The sequence below is a fragment of the Festucalex cinctus genome, chromosome 14 (genome assembly GCF_051991245.1).
Source record: "Festucalex cinctus isolate MCC-2025b chromosome 14, RoL_Fcin_1.0, whole genome shotgun sequence".
Classification (NCBI taxonomy): Eukaryota; Metazoa; Chordata; class Actinopteri; order Syngnathiformes; family Syngnathidae; genus Festucalex; species Festucalex cinctus.
In genome coordinates, this window is record NC_135424.1 from 14697501 (window position 1) to 14714648 (window position 17148).

Here is a 17148-nt window from a genome sequence, read left to right on the forward strand (position 1 = left end):
CGACAAATCCAAGCCCTCGGTGGCGCCTCGCTGGGTGACGCGAGTGTTTGCTGCCGATTGCCTGTGCCGCATTATTCTGCTGTGTGAGAACGCAGACAAAGCGCACTTTGACCTGGCAACTGCCCGTTCTACACAAGCAAAAAACCCAAAAGGTATAACGTGTTATGTTACCTGCAAAACACGACACGTATTATCAAACAAAGAATGCTGGTGGTATTTTTGGGTATCATTTGTCAGCAAGATTATGCTAAAAATAAATGAGCAGGACTGTTTTCTCAAAACTTGATTGATGGGTGCTACATGGGCCATTCCATTTGCTTTTGTTTTAATATGGTCGATCAGTGGTTCTCAAATGGGGGTACGTGAAGGCACTACGGGGGGGTGCGTGAGATTTTAAAATATACTTTAAAAGTATATGTAAATATTTCAAAACATATATAAGTTCATAAAATGAATTTTATATTCAGTAGGCTATTCAATTTCAGTGTCCTAAAAAACAGCAGCTCCCCCATACCAGAATGGTTTGACCCAACTTGTCATATGCCACCTAGAATCACCTGTCAATCACTTGAAAACTTTATTTAAAATTCAGTTAATTATTTCTTTATGAGAACAGAGCTTTACTATGATCCCAGAAGATGACACTTTATGTTGATAATAATTTGTATGTGCACAAATTTTTATTTATAATTAAATTATTTTTTCAAGTTACATCTTTTTATTTTCAAACAGTTGAAGAGACCACATAAATACAAATAGTGTTCCAAAGTCTGATAAATCAAACAATGACAAAGCACTCGGTTTTAATATTTTTTTATTTTTTTTTCCTTCAATCAGAAATGATTAGGGGGGTACTTGGCTGAAAAAAAATGAAAAAAAGGTTGAGAACCACTGTGGTAGATTATAATTGACTTGGATACAGCTGTACTGCTTCCTAAGTAGAGCTGCTTCTAAAAATAGCTTACCTTTAATAGTTTGAGAGGTGGAAAAATAGAAACATATTTCAGTATGATGAAGTGCATTTCAGCTCCACCACAAATTATTACCGAAACAGTAAACCTCTTGTTTAATTACTATCTTTCTCTTTCTGACAGTGTATCCTTCCTTGTACCCTTTTCAGACTAATTCCTTTAATGTGAATTGTTTTATTTCTTAAATGTTGTTAGAATTCTTTGGATCCTGGCATTTTCTTGCAGCTTTTTGAGATACCTACTTCATTTTGTCAGACTGTTTATATGTAAGTAATTTTGTGTGATGAGTGTGAAAATGAACTTGGCTTTCTAAAAATGTGACAAGCCTCAGTTAATTCATCATTTAACAAAGTACCTTAAAAGTAAAATTTCCACTTAAAAGCAAATGTCAGACTTTGGTCTTTGTGTGCAAATTAACATACAAGATAATCAAAGCCATGTGCGGTTGATTTCCAATTTTCACTGTTGCACAACTATCTGCTCATTTGTGTTATGCATATGCATTCCTCACATAATCTTTCAATTTCCTAACCATCTCTTTTGGTCTAGGAGATCTGCTGGTGCTCCATTTGTCTGAACTCATCCGGATGGCTTTCATGGCTGCCACAGACCACAGTAACCAGTTGAGAATGGCTGGTCTGCAGGCCCTGGAAGACATTATTAAAAAGTTTGCATGTGTTCCCGAGCCTGAGTTCCCAGGGCACGTTATTTTGGAACAATATCAGGCCAATGTGAGTCACGAACTTTGAGGGTATAGACTGTAATAGCCAAAATAAATGTCCAGTAATTGAATTGTCAATTTTATGTGTTAAGGTCGGAGCTGCACTCAGACCAGCTTTTTCACCTGATACACCATCTGACATAACAGCTAAAGCATGCCAGGTAAGAAACAGTGTATTTTTTTTTTTTTTTTTAAGAAATATATTCCCAACTAATTTGCTTTGCATTTCCCTTTGCTTTACTGTTTTTAATTTATGCTATAGCTTTATCGCAGGTGTTTATATTAGAAATAATCACAATGATCACTCTTTAGGCCATTGCAACCAGCTGCGTTTCTACTGCATTATACATCCTGCTATAAATTTATATCTGTTCACACTAGTGTTAATTTTGTCAACAAAAATTAAACAAAAATAATTTTGTCAACGCACATCAAAACCCCCATTAATAAACAAACAACTGAGACTAAATCAGTATGCATTTTCATCGACTAATGAAGATGAGAGGAAAATGTATTTCACTTACTAAAAACTGGACTAAAATCTATGGACATTTTAGTTCATGAACAAAAACAAGACAGAAATTAGATGATTTTTGTGAAATCTTGTCTCTGCTAATCTGTCACTGACACAGCCCCCGTATTTACATGTTTTTGGGTTTGAATGAGTTAATTCTACCAGAAATTGTTTCATTGTAACCTATTTGAATAAGATCCACAATAAGAGAGCAAGATGTGTGTAACTTTAATGAAGTTTATGTCCCTTTTATCTTTAAATGTTTATGTCCATAGGTGTGTAGCACTTGGATTGGCAGCGGTGTAGTAAGTGACCTCAACGACCTGCGGCGAGTCCACAACCTGCTCGTGTCGTCACTGGACAAGGTGCAAGCTGGAAAGGGTTCATCCAGTCAGCTGTACAGTGAGAGTGCCACCACCATGGAGAAGCTGGCTGTACTTAAAGCATGGGCGGAGGTGAGACCCAAGACGCTTTTGCTCTGTTCATAATACTGAGGTGTTGCGCTTTAAATCGTGTAAGTAAAATTTGCTATTCTATTATTAACAGGTTTATGTGGTAGCCATGAAGATAAAGAAAGAGGCAGAATCAAAGCCTGTCAAACCGGCTCGAAGCGGAGATGAGGATGAGGATGATCTGGGTGCAGATGTGCTTCCACCTGACAGTCTCATCACTTTAGTGCAGCCTGAGCTGCCCTCGCTTAGTCGACTGTGGTTGGCCATGCTCCGAGACTATGCCCTGCTCACGCTGCCTGCAGAGTTTTCCAGTCAGCTGCCCCCTGATGGTACAACTCAACCGTGTCTTTTGATGAATCGCGCAATGGAATGTTTGCGACGACTTCAGTCTGATGCCTGGTCCCCATCCCTTCTTACATGTGGATCTCCACCATTGCTGTTTATTTGTCTTTGTTCTATTTTTGGGCTTGCTTTTAAGGAGACTTACTCCAATACTAACACTTAAAATGGAATTCGCACTGTGTGTTCAGGTGGAGCATTTTATACTCCAGAGACGATAGACACAGCAAGGCTCCATTACCGCAACTCGTGGGCTCCTGTACTGCACGCAGTGGCTTTGTTTCTAAGCAGCACTGGCTTTGGAGCTTGTGAAGAAAAAGGAGCGGTTTCTCCAGTGCTCTCCAAGGCTCCTGCTCTTCATACAGGAACCTCACCGCCTGTTAAGACCATTGAAGAGTCCGTCAAAGACAGGATGCACCTGATGTTAGGTAAACATACAGAGACATTAAATATAGCTTGAAGCATTCATCTTATTTTGATTTTAATTTTTTAGTTCCTCATTATCCTTTTTTACGGAAGAGGATTAAGGCCAGTGAAGAGTTAAAAAAAACAAAACAAAGGGTTGGCAGGATTCTCACTTTATTTTAAGAATTCTGACTTTAATCTCAGAATTCTCATTTTGTTCTCAGAATTCTGACTTTAATCTCAGAATTCTGCCTTTGCGGTAAAGTCATAATTTTGAGATTGACGTCAGAATTCTCATTTTAAAGTCAGAATTCAGAGAATTAAAAAAAAGTATGAAAGAGGATTAGGGCCAGTGAGGAGAATTTTTTATTTTTTTTTGACGGATTCTGACTTTATTCTCAGCATTGTGACAGTCAGAATGCTGAGAATAAAGTCAGAATTCTGTGAACTTAATTTTTTTTTCTTCACTGGCCCTAATCCTCCAGTGTACTTTTTAACCAGACAAAAAACTATTTTGTTATTCAGCACTCATATTTTTTCAACACAAGGGGGTACTGTACTGTTTTTTGTTGTTTCTCCTGCCACTGCACCTGCCAGGTATGAAAGGAGGAAAACAATCGTGTGAACATCCCCTAAGCCTAGTTTTTCTGTCTCTCAGGTGTCAGTATAGAGTTTCTTTGCTTTCCCCGTCCTGAGGAACCCATTGAGCATGTCATGTCCTGCCTGCACGCCTTGTCCACTCTGCTTGAGTCTCCCTGTGCAAAGACCCACTTAGCAGAAGATCAGGTATGTCATTGATGGAGGATTAAAAAAAAGATGAGTCAGAAATATTATGGCAGGGGCAGTAAGTGTTTTAGATTGTGGGTTAATTTTTGTAGGTTGGCAGTCTTGTAGAGTGCTGTGACAGTTAATTTTGACAGTGTAGTGTAGTGTTGTTCCGATACCGTTTTTTGGCTCCCGATACCGATTCCGATACCCAGCTTTGCAGTATCGGCCGATACCGATACCATACCGATACTTAAGTTGTTTTTTTTTCCTCAACATGAAAAAGCTGTCCTGCCATTGGTTCAGAGCATTCAAGGGCCAATAGGATATCTTAGATCGGGATGCAGTGAACATGTCACATATCAGTGAATGTCGTGCATGAGCAAAACACAAGATGCTGCATCCAAAATCCTATATTAGCGTTGGAATTAATGGTATCGGCATGTTACTTGTGAGTACTCACCGATACCGATACCACTGTTTTAATGCGGTATCGGCGTCTCTGCCAATACAAGTATCGGTATCGGAACAACACTAATTTTTAAATTTAGTCTCAGTTTTAGTCCAGTTTCAATCACGCTTGTTAGGTTTTATCATAGTTAGTCAACCTCATCCCGTTTTTATTTTGTCCATTTTTAGTCAACTATAAATCTAGTATTTTAGTCTTTATTTTAGTCCAAGAACGAAATTAACACTATCTCACATTTTGATTCATTTTAAAGTCGTGTGCCTTCATTTACGATTTAGTAAAAGTAAAATAATTTAGTATTGATATAGTAAGAGAAATGAAAGCAGCAACTTCTCTCTGGTTGTTTCCTTGTTGTAATTGAAGTGACACATTTGCCAGGATTGCTTCAGCGGAAGCATCTAATAAATGTGACATGGGCATGTGATATTTACTCCCTTTACAAGGTGACAAAGGCCACTTGAGTGCTGTATCATATAATAGAATTATAATGTATCAATTGATTTGGTCAGGTTTTCCTCCTGAAATTGTGAAGGCCATATAAAAACAGTGTGTTATTAAGTGTTACTTTTCTTCTAGCTGCTGGCAGTGGAGCTCCTGAATGTACTTCACAGACTTTTGTTGACCCGTGACCCTCCTGCAGTCCAGCTGCAGGTGACTGCTGTAGTGCAGGAGACCATAAGAGCTGCACTGGACCATCTTCAACAACAAAATGTCAAAGGTCATGAGCTAACACATTGCACTCGTTAGTTTACTTGTACAATTGTATAAAAGTTGTTGTTTTGACAGAAAATGGGATCAAACTACTGCAAGGGTTGATTTGAATTATTTGGTTGTAGTTTTAGGGAGCATAGTGGATAAGTTGTTAGCAGATCCGGCTGACATTTCTTCGGTTAGGGTTTGAATCAGGGCTCTGTGTGATGTTTGTATGTTCTCCCTGTGCTTGCATTGTTTTTCTCTTAGTACACTTCCTCTACATTCCAAAAATGTTCACTTAAGTGGTTCATTGAAGACTAAATTGTTCGAAGGTGACAATGTGAGTAAAAGTGATTGTTTGGCTATGTTTGCCCTGCAATTGGGCAACCAGGCCAGAGTGTACTCGCCTCTTGCCTGAGGTCAACTGTGACCCTAATAAGCGGTATAGAAAATTGAAGGATGGTTTATTGGTTTGCATTCTACTGACAGAGCAGTAATAAGATGTGTCAGTTTCACTGATCTAGGTCATGATCGTATGTTGCACAGGCAAAGAGGAGGAAGGCCAGAGAGATTCTCAACTCCCCCTAGGGGAAGGGGGTGAGACGGGCGAGCTCGTTCCTGGCACGTCGCTGGTGTTTGCCGCAATGGAGCTGCTGGTTTTCATCCTGGTTCGCCACTTACCTCAGCTCAATACACGCGTGAAGGAGTCGCCCAGCCACGTGCCGATCAGGCCTCAACGACTACCTGAGGACGGCGCACGCCTGGTGGCAAACACTGTTTCCATTCTGGCAGAATTGCCCTCGCTCTGCTCCCCTGCTGGTAAGACACACGTAAAAAAAATATTTATATATATATATATATATATATATATATATATATATATATATATATATATATATATATATATATTAGGCATAGCCCCGGCCGATTATCGGCGCCGATATTTGGCATTTTGACAAATATCGGCATCGGCCATTTTTTGAATCTGAAGGCCGATAAAGCTCACTGAGCAGGGGATACTTGCGAACGTAGCGAATTTGGGGTTTTCATCAGGATTTGTAAGATGTTCGCAGTCAGTTTTTATTTGTCGTAAACACATTTGGAACATATTCACACAATTTTTCACCGCGAAAATCTTTTTGAAACGTTTTTACGAACCCTAACAAAAACCCCAAATGAGCTACATTCACATGAATTTGTTACTCAGTGAGAAATTATATATAGTTTGAAAGAATTCCCCCCCCTCCCCATTTTATTGCAAATGAATATCGGCTTGAAATATCGGTTATCGGCCGACTTGACTACAAATAATCTGTATCGGTATCGGCCTTGAAAAAACCATATCGGTCTATCACTAATATATATACAATATCGTGATATCGCGATATGAAAACTGCCACAATATATCGCGGTCGTCAATCACGATATTAAAAGTAGCACATCTATTAAAAGAAAAAAGTCGGTTTGATTTCCATTTGTGCAGTTCGAGCACCGTCTGTTGGCTAGTTTTTTAGTGCAGTTTAATTTTCACAAGGCATGTTTTGGCCCTTGTTTAAAATCCACGCTAATGGTCAGATGAAGGGAAACGTAATTTGCTTGTGAACTGAGTCAATATGTGCAGGAACTCAATGTGTGCCTGCATTAGCAAATAAGTGCCTCAATATATATATTATATATATATTTTTTTCTCTATAATATTTATAATATTTTTATATTTTTCATTGCAGTAATGTACAAAAGCACAATATTGTGTGTGTGTGTTTTTTAGTATGAGCTTCTTTTTTTTTTTTAACAATATTGTGACCTTTTTTTATCGCCAACCTCCCCACAATATCATGATAAATTAATTATTCTATCGTGATATATCATATTGTGATGTTTGGATATCGTTACATCCCTAGTATCCATTCTAATTTCCTCATTTGATTCAATATTGATTAATTATGGAATATCAATTCTTCTTAAATGTCAAGGACATGATAAAAACTCCACAAGTATTAAATTATAATAATAAGTAAATTTTGCGGACAGTAACTGGTCAAATGTTAATAATCAGTTATGTGTTACACAAACATGCAAGGATGATATGAAAATATTTTTTATAATTCTAATTCAATAATTGTAAATATAAACTAAAAATATTCTGAATTGTCTTCAAGTGCAGTAGTTCAGGTCTTCCATAAATGTAAGAAAAATTGTAAATTTTAAGAAACAGTAAAAAAAAAAAAAAAAGAAGATATTTTCTTCATGGTTATGATTAAAAAAAGTGAATTGATTCGAAAATGACTTCTTTTTTTTTTTTTTTTTTAAACCCAGCCTTAATTAATATTTTTTTACAAACTATATTACAACTCTCATACATTTTGCCCTGCTAATACTAATAGTTTTTTATTTTTTTTTGGCTTCTTAGATATTACCATAAAACTGACTTTTTATTTGTTGTGTTTATTGACCATGAAAATGATGTTCTTGTGGTTTGTGTTCACAGGGAGCATGACCATCCTACCTACGGTTCTCTTCCTCATCACCGGAGTGCTGAGGGAAACTGCAGTCAAGACTGCTGACAATTCCGTGCCTACATCTGTGTCTGCTTCACTGCAGGCCATCAAGACCATCATCACGTCCCCATTGGCTCGAGTGGAAAGCCTCCAGACACAGTGGACTGCCCTTGTGAGAAGCACTCTGGCTTCTGTACTTGAAGACTCACAGCCAGGTTTGTACATACTTACTCGTAGTAAATGATGAGCAACGTGACATATGTCAAACAAAATTTGTGTTTTTCTTTAGATGAGTCCAGACGTGATTTGGAAGACATCAGTATGTTGACAGCTATTACACTCTTCCTATTGTCTGCTAGTAATGAACTTGTTGGAGTTACTGTCCTGCAAAAGGGCTGCATGGAATGTTTCCGCAATGCCCTCAACTCTTGTGATCCGAGGGTAAAGTGCCTGAATCTCAATAGAGTCATCATTACACATTCAAAATCCTGGATGTAGGTGGTTCTCTTTAGTCTTCTTTGTTTGGCTTGTTGCAGGTTCAGGCACGGTGTTACCAGCTGCTTTTGTCTGTGTTTCAACATCCCAACCGTCACCTTTCTACCCCGTACATTCATGCGCTCGCTCCTCTCTTGGTGGAGAAACTGAAGGCAGTGGAGCGCAGTCGGCCAAAGACTGCCGCTGAGCTGCAGGCTGTGCAGGAGGGCATCAGGGTCCTGGAGAATCTTGTTGGCATGGGTGAAGAGCAGAACCGTGAGTGTCTCTTTGCTTAATGGATCGCTAATGTTTAGTGTGTTTCCATTAAAGTGTTTAGTTCAGTGGCTGCAAATGTGCACTCAGTTATCAGAGCATCAAAGGCTATTTTTAGAATGCTTACTACAGCTTACTGGAAATGTTGTTGTTATTGTGTTCTATTAATATTCGTACATTTCTTTTTATGTTCTTTGTCAGGTGTATAACAGCTGCATCTAACATTTTACACAGTCAATTATATAATATGTGCTAAATAGTGGCATTTGCCCCCTAAACTTAGAGATAGTGTAAGTAATTTTTATCTACTTGCACATGTGCAACCAGTAGTACGTCTGCTGATTTATTATTATTATTAGTAGTAGTAGTAGTTTTGTTTTTGTTTTTTTGTTACTGACACTCTTCTGCGCCACACTTGAGAACATTTATCAATAATATAATTAAAATGATTGGAAATGTGAATATTTATTTCACAAGTCAATTTACACTGTGTCCCCAAAGTTTCAACTTTCACCCATCAGATTTCATATTAGAAAAATTAAGTTAGTAAAACAATGAAAGAAAACTATGATCAACAATGGACACTGAAATTTGCATTATAATTACTCAGTAATTAACTCCACTAGCAGATAGGGATGTAACGATAACGGCAATATCGTGATATTAAAACTGTAACAATATCATGTTCGCGATATTTAAAAGCAACACATCTGTTAAAAAGGTCAGATTGATTTCCATTTATGCAGTTTAGCACCCTCTGGTGGCTAGTTGTTGTTTTTTTAGTGCAATTAAATTTTCATTAGGGATGTTTTGGCCCTTTTATGTTTAAAATCTACGCTAATTTTCAGATGAAGGGGAACGTAATATGCCTGTGAAGCGAGTCAATATGTGGAGGAACTCAATGTGTGTGTGCATTAGCAAATAAGCACCTCAAATATTTAAGTGTTATTAGAGATTGTAGGTGATTTATATGCATTGCTGTTACGTACAAAAGAGCAATATTGTGCTTTTTTTTTTTTTTTTTTTTTTTAGTATGATGAGCTTGTTTTTTTTACAATATTGTAACCTTTTTTAAATATCGCCAACCTCCCCACAATGTCGTGATAATTATCGTATCGTGAGCTTCATATCGTGATAATATTGTATTGTGATGTTTGGATATCGTTACATCCCTACTAGCAGATAGACTGTCTGTGTAATCAAACTTATTTGAATTATTATTGTTGTATGATGTCATTGTTTTTCATGTGTCCAATAGGAGTCCAGTTGGTGGCTCTTCTTGTTCCAACACTTATCTCATACCTTTTGGATGAAAATGCCATTCCTTCTGCATCCCAAGTCTCCAAAGGCCTGCATGACTTTGCCCTTCAGAACTTAATGCGCATCGGCCCTCTGTATCCAGCTGCCTTCAAGATGGTCATCGGTGCGGCGCCTGAGCTTAAAACCCGTCTGGAATCTGCTGTTCGGGCAAACCAGGCCAGCAACAAAGCTAAAGATGCAGCGCGTCAAGCTCAGCCAACAGTCCAAGTTGCACCAACTATCAAACTCAAAACTAGCTTCTTCTAAAAAACAACAACAAAAAAAACCCTCAAATGTTCTCACACAGACTTGTTTGCGTTGATTTGTGTCAACAGAATGTCTGCTTCAAGTAATATTTCTCCATTGTTTTGATTTTAAATCTCAAGTGTCAAACAAATGAGAGACCCTTGCGAAAGTCCTTCAAATGCATTTGAATGTTCAATGAAAAGCTTGTCCTTGTAAAATTTGTTGTAAATTTTGATTCCACCAGTGTATTGTCTTCTGTTTTGACATACATTTGCGATATTATGACATGAACTCCTTTTGCCCCAACTATTTTCTTTTTCCCCCCCTAAATTCCTCTTTCCTGTTTTTACATCACCTTAAGCCTTGAAGTCATAGTTTCTATCAAATGTGTTGAATTACATTCCAATGTCATGTTTTAGTCATGTGAATATTCAGAACACTGAAACATCAGGCTTTTTGGAGAAATCGTGTAATTATATGATTTACATTGAATGTGATTGTGAAGTCTATAGCATACAAATGTTTATAATAAGCCTATATCAAAACTTTAATCAAAATTAGCTGTTACACTTAATTTGAATATTTGTTAACATAATGGTTAACATATATTAAAGATCAGGGGCCACCAACATCGTGACGTGCAGCAGGTAAGTAGCCTGGGGTCCTGTTCTAAAAATAGTGATGGGACATTGTGATTTCCTAATGAGGTATAACTGATCATTTCAAAATGTAAACACTTGCAGAGATTTATAGAAATAAAGTGTTGCTTATTAATATTGTTTCAAAAATTCCTACTCCCACCCCTCCGTTATAGTTTACTGGTGGATGCCTATCCTTTTTCGGGTGATCGCACAGGCCCCAAATCATAATTACTGTGGCAAGTCGCTAACATCGGTGTCTTCACATAGATGAATATCAATTATTAATACAGTGATAACATACATAAGATAAGATGTGCTAGTATGTCTCATACTGGTATCCTTTTGCATTAATCAGCTACCAAGATCATCGTCATTATTTATTTATTTATTGACACCGAAATGCTTTTATTTTTAATATTGTTCCCAATTTCCCATACTGCTTAAGTGACGTTTGGGTTTAATCGCTATTTGCTGGTTAGAATAATGTAATGAAGAGAGTCTGACCCCCTCCCAGCTAATATGTGGGCGGGGCCTTGGCGCCGACGTCATTCAATGACAGCTAGCTGTCAGAAAGTGAGTTCATTCCCCGGACTCGAGAAGACGGTACGCCGTCGAAAGCTCGGTGCCCGTTTGCGTATATTTCGTGACAAGAAACGCTGAGACAGAGGACAAAGCATTCCACCGAGCCCGGCCATGGACGAACAGGCGGGCCCCGGCGTGTTTTTCAACAATAATAACAACTCGGTTTTACCCGGCACTGGTAAAGGACCGCTGCCTGATGGCGACGTAGGGGAGGCGGCTCGGGCGCAGTACAGTATCCCGGGGATCTTACACTTCCTGCAGCACGAATGGGCCCGTTTTGAAGTAGAGAGGGCACAATGGGACGTGGAGCGTGCCGAATTACAGGTGAAGATCACATTTTGAACATACATTTCTATTTTCATGTGACAACATCGAGACATAGCGTGATTCCATTCCAGCGCATCTTGTTGGAGCTGATTGTCCTCGTAACTAGGATAGCTTGTTAGCTTTAGCGTAGAAGCTAAATACTCGAACGCCCCCCACTGACCCGACGGAACAGCGGCTGTTTTCGACCTAGTTACTGAACCCACATTGAACTTGCTGTGTTGGATGACTGCGTTTATTTTTGCTTGTGTTCGATAGTGGACTTTAGTAATGATTTATTGATTTACTGTTAGAAAAGTGATACAGTTGTTAGCTAGCCGCTGTATAGTAACAGCCACGGCTAACTTGACTGGGCGCTGTGTACATTTTTTTTTGTTTACGCTAACGTAACATCGAGAAGAAGCATTACTAAACTAAAGTTTTTTTGTGTGGTGACGATGACAAAGTATTATGTAGTTGGTCGTTTGTTCCGTTAATAGCTGGCTCCTCCAAAATACCACATACCAGACTATGGAGTCAGAATGTATTGTTGTTATGCATTGGATTGCATCGTATGGCTGCCACTGCCACTCCCAGGAACAAGACTTTAAGATGAATTTCAACTACTGTATTATGTATTTCCAATTCCACTCTCAGTCACTTTAAATATAGACCTTAAACTGAATTCTGAGCCCTGGCTAAAAATATGGCTGTGTGGCTACATGCCTGTCCAACCATATGTTTTTATATTTCTTCTGACAATGTTTTCTTCCTCGTGATGATTTGTGAAATATGATGTTAATAGTATACTACTTCTTTACTTTGCTTTTAAGTATCTGTTGATGCCTAGCAGTGATATAGAAGTAGCATCCAATTTGAGAGCAAACCACATAATTGACTTCCTGAGTTAGTTGGCCAGTATGCAGGTTCCATTTCGTGATTAAATTTATGCTTCATGCCAAAAGTTTTGTTGTCATGTTTATTTCTGTTATTTTGAGCCTATATGTGGAGTTGCCCTTAGGTTGTTTTAGGTTTGAGGAGTACCGATACCTAGTATCGGTTTCAGGCCGAAAAAAAGCCTTATTTTAAGGTATCGGTACTCAGCACAGGCCCATGACAGCATTGGCTGCCCTCTTGTGGCTGTTTTTCGATCAGGCACTAGAAATTAGAAGACTCGAAAGTTGGGACTTTGGGACATCTAGATATTTCTTTAAATGTATGTCATTGGGGGGAAGTTTTATACATCAAAAGTGCTAGTGGTATCAGTACTAGGTAGGACTCCTCAGGACAAAAGTACTTGTGCTAGTATTGGTCTGGAAAAAGGTGGTACCGAATATCCCTAATTTTGAGACTACATGTAAAACAGCAGTCACAAGAACACCACTGACCTGCTATCTGCTGGACATTTATGATTCCATCTCAAGACCAATTTAAGTTTGAAAAAAGCTTAAAGAGACAGCTTTTTTGTCTTGTGGTAGCATTTTAACTGAAATTATGCTGCTCTCTGTGTGGCCGCTGTTTTTTAACTTCCTGCTTGCCTGCAGCAGCAATTCTAGCAAAGCACAGTGAGGTTTCTGAATGGCTTGTTGGGTGGTTTGTTTGTGGCGGCAAACTGCAGCACAATCAATCTGCGCTCCTTTTTTTTTTCTTTTTTCTTTTTTGGCGTCTTTAATGACCAGTTGATATTTTGGGCATCATTTCAATGTCTGTTTTGTGCAATGCAGCATGCTAGACTTAGCACTTGCTTTACTAACAATTTTATTCTTTCTTTCTGTAGAGTTTATTTGTTATTCATGTGTTCATTCTCTACCACTTACACAGGGAAGTTTGTGACGCTCCCAGCTGGCTTTTGATCAGGAGGTGTTCGCCAGTCAATCACTGGCATGGTGCTTTTTGTTTTGCTTTTTCATACAATTTTCCTGACAACTCGGAAAGATATGATCACTGTCATATCTTATGTGACTACAACCTTGTGCTGTCCATGGGCTTATATGAGTATATCCATTTGCTCTCATTTAAACTCTACATGTGAACAGGGTTGAATTATTTCATCTCAAGACCCAAATTTCAAATTTGGTTCCCCTGGACCTAAGCTTACTAAAATATATTATGTACTGCCCAACATTGAAATATACTTTAGAACAGTTGAGGAATTTATTATCATTCCTGTCATTGCCTGTTTCAACATTTAACTGACGCCATTTTGACATGACATGTCTTATTTTACTTTGTTTGGGCAGAAGGCAAGCCCCACAGCTTGCAAGAATGTTGCCCAGCAAGCCTGTTAGGTCATGTGAAGAGAGCCACTCCTCTCAAGCTGGGCAGCCCTGAAACCTACTGTACTGTACTGTACATGTCAGCCACTCAAGTTACTGTGTTGATGCAGAGAGAATGCAGAGGCTCCTGACCAAGCTCTTAGCTCATGGAGCAGCCATTTCTTGAGAGTGTGTGTGTGCGCATGTAACAATTTTGTGTATGTCTGTGAGGCTTCGTTAAATGTTGCCAAGACGTTTGCAAAGTGTTGATGATCAATGTGTCCTTGAATTCACGTGTTTATGGAGCTTTCGGCGTTCTTCCGAGATGTTCGAGTTTGGTTGGGTCTTGGCCAACCGTCACTTCCGGACAGTCTGGTCTGGTTGTTGTGTTATGCTCAAGAAGAGTCGTGTGTGATTGAACATTGTAGTGGCCAAACATGATTCCAGGTGACACAAATTATAAAATTGTTATTTTAGTATTTATAGTGTTTTATATTATTTTATTAACGCTTAGATTCATTTTGATTTTTTTTTTTCATATAAAATGTGTTTTTATAAATGTACGGGACAATTGAGAGAAAATGCCATTAATTTCATGTAATTTGAAGGAAAAGTTCTATATCAAAATATAAAATTGTGTCCCACTCCATAACGCACAGCAACAAGACAACACAAATGGAGCACTACAGCTGCACAGCATTAAAGAAAAGATCACCTCTGTTAAACAACCAAAGTCCCGATAAACATTGCTAGCTAACCAAAGTCAACAAGTGAAGCTGGTCAATTTACTAGTATGTGTTTTTGTAATGCTTATGAGTGGGGCTGAGCAAGTGATGCTGCTATTGAAAAGAAGCTCCGGTTTTGTCTGTATGCAGTTGAAGCACCAATCTTGGGGTTTTATTCCTCAGTTTAATTTATTTGGTTACTGTAGCTCAAAAGTTTTTAATGACTTTTTATCACATTTCATATGTTCTTTTGCACGACAAGATCTCTGGCACATTTTTTGAGGGGCAAAAAGTGTACCTATAAAACATGTCCTTAAAAAAAAAAAAAAAAATAAAAAAAAAAAAAAGGTTTTAAATATTTAAATGGTGGCGGCACGGTAGTCGAGTGGTTAGCACATCCGCTTCCCAGTTCTGAGGTCTCCGGTTCGAGTCCAGGCTCGGACCTTCCTGGGTGGAGTTTGCATGTTCTCCCCGTGCCCGCGTGGGTCTTCTCCGGGTACTCCGGTCTCCTCCCACATTCCAAAGACATGCATGGCAGGTTAATTGGGCGCTCCGAATTGTCCCTAGGTGTGCGTGTGAGTGTGGATGGTTGTTCGTCTCTGTGTGCCCTGCGATTGGTTGGCAACCAGTCCAGGGTGTCCCCCGCCTACTGCCCAGAGCCAGCTGAGATAGGCGCCAGCAGCCCCCGCGACCCTTGTGAGGAATAAGCGGTCAAGAAAATGGATGGATGGATGGATATTTAAATGAATACATGTTGTCGTGAAACAGAGGTATGGTCAGTTATACTATAAAAATGTTAGCTGACATAACATTTAATTAAGTCCATTGATGAAGACTGAAGGGAAACATTATTTTCGCCACACCACATCACTCATAGCATGGAGCAGGGATTTCCCCATAACTAGAAGGCTGCAGAGGGTCAACTCGCACACTGGCACAGGACAGGAGTTTGTTTTCTGCCCAAAGATCAAAAGAAGATGCCAAGGCCCTTGGTGATATGATTTAAATAAATGTGGCAATTCTGATGACAATTATACATCCCATTTTATCAATTTAAGAATGAGTGATGTGATGTGGCTAAAATAATGTTTCCCTTCATCTTTGCCTGAAGAATCTGTCGGCTGCCATAATTTGACACCCGGAGAAGGTTGAAGGTGTTAGATGGCTCCCTGTGAGTGTGGTGTGAAATATGGGCCCACTTTGAAATGTTTATTCCAAAAAGGAAAAGCAACTCAAGCAACTGTGTTTGTAAATTGTCAGTAACATCTGCAGTTAATTGCAGATAAGCTACTTAGTATCAGTGAGCTTTGATAAAATTACGTATTGCAATGTTCTCAAGTTGACTTGCTCTAAAGACAAACCTAGCCAAAAAACCTGCTCAGTAGTGCAGGAAAAAGAAGCACTGTGCCAATCTCAGACTTCTTACACCAGCACGGCCTTCCGAAATGGCTTGTCACTGTCGTTCCTTCCTCAACTCAATACTTTTGTTCACTGTGCAGCCCGTAGTTACTTATTTTTACTTTCCAGTTCATGCATGAGCTTGGGAAAGTACAAACAAAGCAAAATTTCAAGAGTTGTGATTATCCAAAGTCAGAAGACTACTTGTGTCCTTTCTCACTTAAGCAGACCACAAACTCATACCTTTAACAAGACCGTCATAACATTAGTGGTACCACAAAGCAGTCGTTGCAGTGACAAATAGCCACTGTGGACAGATAACAGTCTGTTCTATAAAATATTATTTTTAAAGCCTGTTTCTCCCAGCTTAACTATACCCACTGGGCACAGTTTCTCTTATAAAAAGTAAGAATTGATTTCCTTGCCAAGCGTTACTAGTGACAACTGAATCCCAAGGTCTCTGTGCTAAAAAAATGATGAGTCAACCTGTACATTGGTGGCTACTTTAGAGTGAAATGTATGTCACCATCTCTTGAAGCTGTCTGACATGCGGAAAGATATTTCAGATAGTGATGGGCTTCTCTATCCGGTGGGGCCACACCCTCTCAAAAGCTTCCATGTTCTCACTCTCTGTCGTCATCAGTTACACTTATTGTAAAACTATGCAAGAGATGACAGTTTAATAAAATTAAAATAATGTTTTGTATCGTCTTGTGTCAATCGATTAATCGACAGTCAATTAATTGACAGCCATTTTATCCATTGCATAATAGTGTAGAGCCATAGTTTAACTTAAATAGTCTAAATCCTCTGATTTTAGCCTCTTAACAGTAATTAGGTGATTACTTAATTAATTAGGTGTAGTCCTTCATGAAAGGATATTGATTACCTTATTTACCGGTAATAAAAATACGTTTGTAAAACAAATTCACATGTAAAACAAAGATGTTTTGTATTTGACAACACATTATGTGTAATTCTTCTTGTTGTGTGTTTAGTTTTACAGTAAACAGCGTCATTAAACAGGGATGGCAGAACACAAGCGACATGGTACATTTAGGGTACTTTCACAATGCCTGGAACTTTGTAAATGCACTGTATGGTTCTGCACATATTCTAATTAGT

At 38.7% G+C, this 17148-nt stretch overlaps 2 protein-coding genes across 3 annotated transcripts in view; both read left to right on the forward strand.

Annotated features, from left to right (window-relative positions):
• heatr5b (HEAT repeat containing 5B) overlaps positions 1-10893 on the forward strand; it is a 180959-nt gene extending 170066 nt beyond the window's left edge. The window contains exons 24-36 of the mRNA XM_077494459.1: positions 1-152; positions 1521-1702; positions 1785-1853; positions 2482-2661; positions 2753-2987; positions 3189-3425; positions 4061-4188; positions 5213-5354; positions 5876-6148; positions 7818-8042; positions 8117-8268; positions 8364-8577; positions 9833-10893. The exon at positions 1-152 is cut by the window's left edge and continues 100 nt beyond it. Of these exons, the coding sequence (XP_077350585.1) occupies positions 1-152; positions 1521-1702; positions 1785-1853; positions 2482-2661; positions 2753-2987; positions 3189-3425; positions 4061-4188; positions 5213-5354; positions 5876-6148; positions 7818-8042; positions 8117-8268; positions 8364-8577; positions 9833-10140 (2497 nt within the window). The 3' untranslated portion in view covers positions 10141-10893. The remainder of the gene's footprint in view (positions 153-1520; positions 1703-1784; positions 1854-2481; positions 2662-2752; positions 2988-3188; positions 3426-4060; positions 4189-5212; positions 5355-5875; positions 6149-7817; positions 8043-8116; positions 8269-8363; positions 8578-9832) is intronic.
• A 412-nt stretch (positions 10894-11305) lies between these two features.
• Positions 11306-17148, forward strand: part of LOC144000817 (striatin-like) — a 28338-nt gene continuing 22495 nt past the window's right edge. For both annotated transcript variants that reach the window (XM_077494460.1, XM_077494461.1), the window contains exon 1: positions 11306-11666. In XM_077494460.1, coding sequence (XP_077350586.1) covers positions 11454-11666 — 213 coding nt within the window. In that variant the 5' untranslated portion in view covers positions 11306-11453. The remainder of the gene's footprint in view (positions 11667-17148) is intronic.